Source organism: Xyrauchen texanus, chromosome 25, assembly GCF_025860055.1.
Source record: "Xyrauchen texanus isolate HMW12.3.18 chromosome 25, RBS_HiC_50CHRs, whole genome shotgun sequence".
In the NCBI taxonomy this organism is placed as follows: Eukaryota; Metazoa; Chordata; class Actinopteri; order Cypriniformes; family Catostomidae; genus Xyrauchen; species Xyrauchen texanus.
In genome coordinates this window covers 374,588-379,378 of record NC_068300.1, presented here as the reverse complement: position 1 = coordinate 379,378, position 4,791 = coordinate 374,588, and the positions used below count along the sequence as shown (strand labels likewise).

General features: G+C 26.2%; 1 protein-coding gene across 1 annotated transcript in view; it reads right to left on the bottom strand.

The window, feature by feature from the left end:
• Window positions 1-1,390: 1,390 nt before the first annotated feature.
• Window positions 1,391-4,791, bottom strand: part of LOC127618762 (ephrin type-B receptor 4b-like) — a 52,026-nt gene continuing 48,625 nt past the window's right edge. The window contains exon 17 of the mRNA XM_052091395.1: window positions 1,391-1,950. Within this exon, the coding sequence (XP_051947355.1) occupies window positions 1,842-1,950 (109 nt within the window). The 3' untranslated portion in view covers window positions 1,391-1,841. The remainder of the gene's footprint in view (window positions 1,951-4,791) is intronic.

Here is a 4,791-nt window from a genome sequence, read left to right as displayed (position 1 = left end):
CCAGGACCGGTTTGAGAATCACTGTTGTAGAGTCCATGCCTCCACGGGTCGTGTTGTTTTGGCAGCACGAGGAGGACCAACAGCATATTAGGCAGCTGGTCATAATGCATACTTCCCCACTATATAGTGTGCCAAAAACAGTATGTCAGTTGAGTAGGGTGACTGAGTGCTCTGTATTTATAAAGCAGTGAGAGAGAAATACCCAGATGACCCACAACACCAACGACATTCTGAAATGATCATCCACTGGACACTTTATAATCCCATAATTCCCCGGAGCTGATGAGACATCGTTAATAAGAGGCAGAGAAGCACGCTTTGGGTATCCACATTACAGGTGATGTTTCTGTGTTCATCTCTTGAGCACTAATTATTCCTCTCATATATTACACGTGCATGTGTGCGGGGCGAATAAAGTGTGGTTTCACGGGACGCACTGTAGCACGCCCCAGAGATAGGATAACCAGCGCTCCGGGATTCGCCATGTGTGTAAGTTAAACACAAAACTGATGTGACCCATTTGAATTCTACAGATAATGTAGATCTTTAAACCCTCCTCGTGGTCGCTATAATGTGGTTCTCGCTCAAAATACAACCAGAATATTTGTTTTACTCACAGAGAGAAATATAGCGAGTAACAGCTAAATATATGTGTTTGATAATTACGTTTAGTGTTGCTTATATGCCGCGTTTTCACTTATAACTTCACGAAAATTAAACGGAACATAAAATATGACATATGATTATTTAGAGTCTGTGATTATCTTTCAATCGAGTCCTCACACAAGATAATCAGATGTATAGATCATTAGATAATCCACATGAAGCACAATGTTACATATGACCACCAGGAGATGGCGCCAAATACGCGACACAGACTCAATGATGACTCAAATGACACAGAATGAAACTCATTCTGTGAAATCTCATGACTAAAATCATGTGTGCATGCTATGCAAACCTTTAGTCATTGTTGTGTTTGCATGTGTAAAAATGGAAATTTGTATTTACTATGATACCAAACACTCGACCCATCCGATAACTTCACTTAAAATGACCTAAAATAAATGAATAAGCAATATAATCACTATAATAAATCTAAGATGTCCAGCATGTAAACTGACATTATGTTTCTTGTTTCCAACAAAAACAACTCGTTATTGAAAAACATAATGAATGATAATGAATTACTATAAATCTTTTGATCAATGACTGCTTGAGGAAATATCTGAGCGTACGTGCGGCACTCTCGTCATGACGCAGCGCTCGAAAGATTATCCGAAGGAGGAAGTGAATCTCGTCTTCTGGAACTGTAAAGAAACTTCACAGCAGTTATGTATTTTGTAATGAGATGTATTCAAATGAAACACACTTGAGGCGTACAGTGGGAGGGGCCAACTTTGGAAATCTTTAATATGATTGGTCACACAGATTACAGCCCATTTGATTGACAGCTCCCCTCTTTGCTAAACAAACATTCATTCATACTCGTGTTGTTTTTATGAATACAAAATAATAATAATAATAATTACAAAATAATCTCAGTTTAATAATTATAATGAACCTTCAATGTGAAGATCCCGTTCAACTCCCAGAATGCAAAGCGGCAAATGTGCCGCGACAGCCTCTCGGGTTCAAAGTTCACGAGTGAACTGGTGGAGAGCGTCACCAATGTCAATAGAGATCTGTCTCACTCTCATGTTTGGACAATAATCCATCAGTCTGTATAAAAACATTAAAAACCAGTAAAACCCCAAAGAGCGAGAGTTTCCTCAGTTCTTTCTCTGGGTTTCTCGGTTCACTGTGATTGGCTGGGGACGCTCCTCTCTGATTGGCTGATCTCAGTATCTCAGTGTGCTGCTGTTGTTCTTGTGGATTCGAAGCGTTTGGATGCTGGACAGGATTTTCTTCTGGTGTCCAGCTAAAGTCACTCCGATCCGCAGAAGATCCCTGAAACAACAACAATATCAATCATGATCATTAATATATGCAAATAATGATCATTAATAAATGCAAATATTGATCATTATCATTAATAAATGCAAATATTGATCATGATCATTAATAAATGTAAATATTGATCATTATCATTAATAAATGTAAATATTAATCATGATCATTAATAAATGTAAATATTAATCATGATCATTAATAAATGCAAATATTGATCATTATCATTAATAAATGCAAATATTGATCATGATCATTAATAAATGTAAATATTGATCATTATCATTAATAAATGTAAATATTAATCATGATCATTCATAAATGCAAATATTGATCATGATCATTAATAAATGTAAATATTGATCAGTATCATTAATAAATGTAAATATGAATCATGATCATTAATAAATGTAAATATTGATCATTATCATTCATAAATGTAAATATCGATCATGATCATTCATAAATGCAAATATTGATCATGATCATTAATAAATGTAAATATTGATCATTATCATTAATAAATGTAAATATTAATCATGATCATTAATAAATGTAAATATTGATCATTATCATTCATAAATGTAAATATTAATCATGATCATTAATAAATGTAAATATTGATCATTATCATTAATAAATGTAAATATTAATCATGATCATTAATAAATGTAAATATTGATCATTATCATTAATAAATGTAAATATCGATCATGATCATTCATAAATGCAAATATTGATCATGATCATTAATAAATGTAAATATTGATCATTATCATTAATAAATGTAAATATTAATCATGATCATTAATAAATGTAAATATTGATCATTATCATTCATAAATGTAAATAATGATCATTATCATTAATAAATGTAAATATTAATCATGATCATTAATAAATGTAAATATCGATCATGATCATTCATAAATGCAAATATTGATCATGATCATTAATAAATGTAAATATTGATCATTATCATTAATAAATGTAAATATTAATCATGATCATTAATAAATGTAAATATTGATCATTATCATTCATAAATGCAAATATTGATCATTAATAAATGCAAATATTGATCATTAATAAATGTAAATATCGATCATGATCATTAATAAATGTAAATATTGATCATTATCATTAATAAATGTAAATATTAATCATGATCATTAATAAATGTAAATATTGATCATTATCATTCATAAATGCAAATATTGATCATTATCATTAATAAATGTAAATATTAATCATGATCATTAATAAATGTAAATATTGATCATTATCATTCATAAATGTAAATAATGATCATTATCATTAATAAATGTAAATATTAATCATGATCATTAATAAATGTAAATATCGATCATGATCATTCATAAATGCAAATATTGATCATGATCATTAATAAATGTAAATATTGATCATTATCATTAATAAATGTAAATATTAATCATGATCATTAATAAATGTAAATATTGATCATTATCATTCATAAATGCAAATATTGATCATTAATAAATGCAAATATTGATCATTAATAAATGTAAATATCGATCATGATCATTAATAAATGTAAATATTGATCATTATCATTAATAAATGTAAATATTAATCATGATCATTAATAAATGTAAATATTGATCATTATCATTCATAAATGCAAATATTGATCATTATCATTAATAAATGTAAATATTAATCATGATCATTAATAAATGTAAATATTGATCATTATCATTCATAAATGCAAATATTGATCATTATCATTAATAAATGCAAATATTGATCATGATCATTAATAAATGTAAATATTGATCAGTATCATTAATAAATGTAAATATGAATCATGATCATTAATAAATGTAAATATTGATCATTATCATTCATAAATGTAAATATCGATCATGATCATTCATAAATGCAAATATTGATCATGATCATTAATAAATGTAAATATTGATCATTATCATTAATAAATGTAAATATTAATCATGATCATTAATAAATGTAAATATTGATCATTATCATTCATAAATGTAAATATTAATCATGATCATTAATAAATGTAAATATTGATCATTATCATTAATAAATGTAAATATTAATCATGATCATTAATAAATGTAAATATTGATCATTATCATTAATAAATGTAAATATCGATCATGATCATTCATAAATGCACATATTGATCATGATCATTAATAAATGTAAATATTGATCATTATCATTAATAAATGTAAATATTAATCATGATCATTAATAAATGTAAATATTGATCATTATCATTCATAAATGTAAATAATGATCATTATCATTAATAAATGTAAATATTAATCATGATCATTAATAAATGTAAATATCGATCATGATCATTCATAAATGCAAATATTGATCATGATCATTAATAAATGTAAATATTGATCATTATCATTAATAAATGTAAATATTAATCATGATCATTAATAAATGTAAATATTGATCATTATCATTCATAAATGCAAATATTGATCATTAATAAATGCAAATATTGATCATTAATAAATGTAAATATCGATCATGATCATTAATAAATGTAAATATTGATCATTATCATTAATAAATGTAAATATTAATCATGATCATTAATAAATGTAAATATTGATCATTATCATTCATAAATGCAAATATTGATCATTATCATTAATAAATGTAAATATTAATCATGATCATTAATAAATGTAAATATTGATCATTATCATTAATAAATGTAAATATCGATCATGATCATTAATAAATGTAAATATTGATCATTATCATTAATAAATGTAAATATTAATCATGATCATTAATAAATGT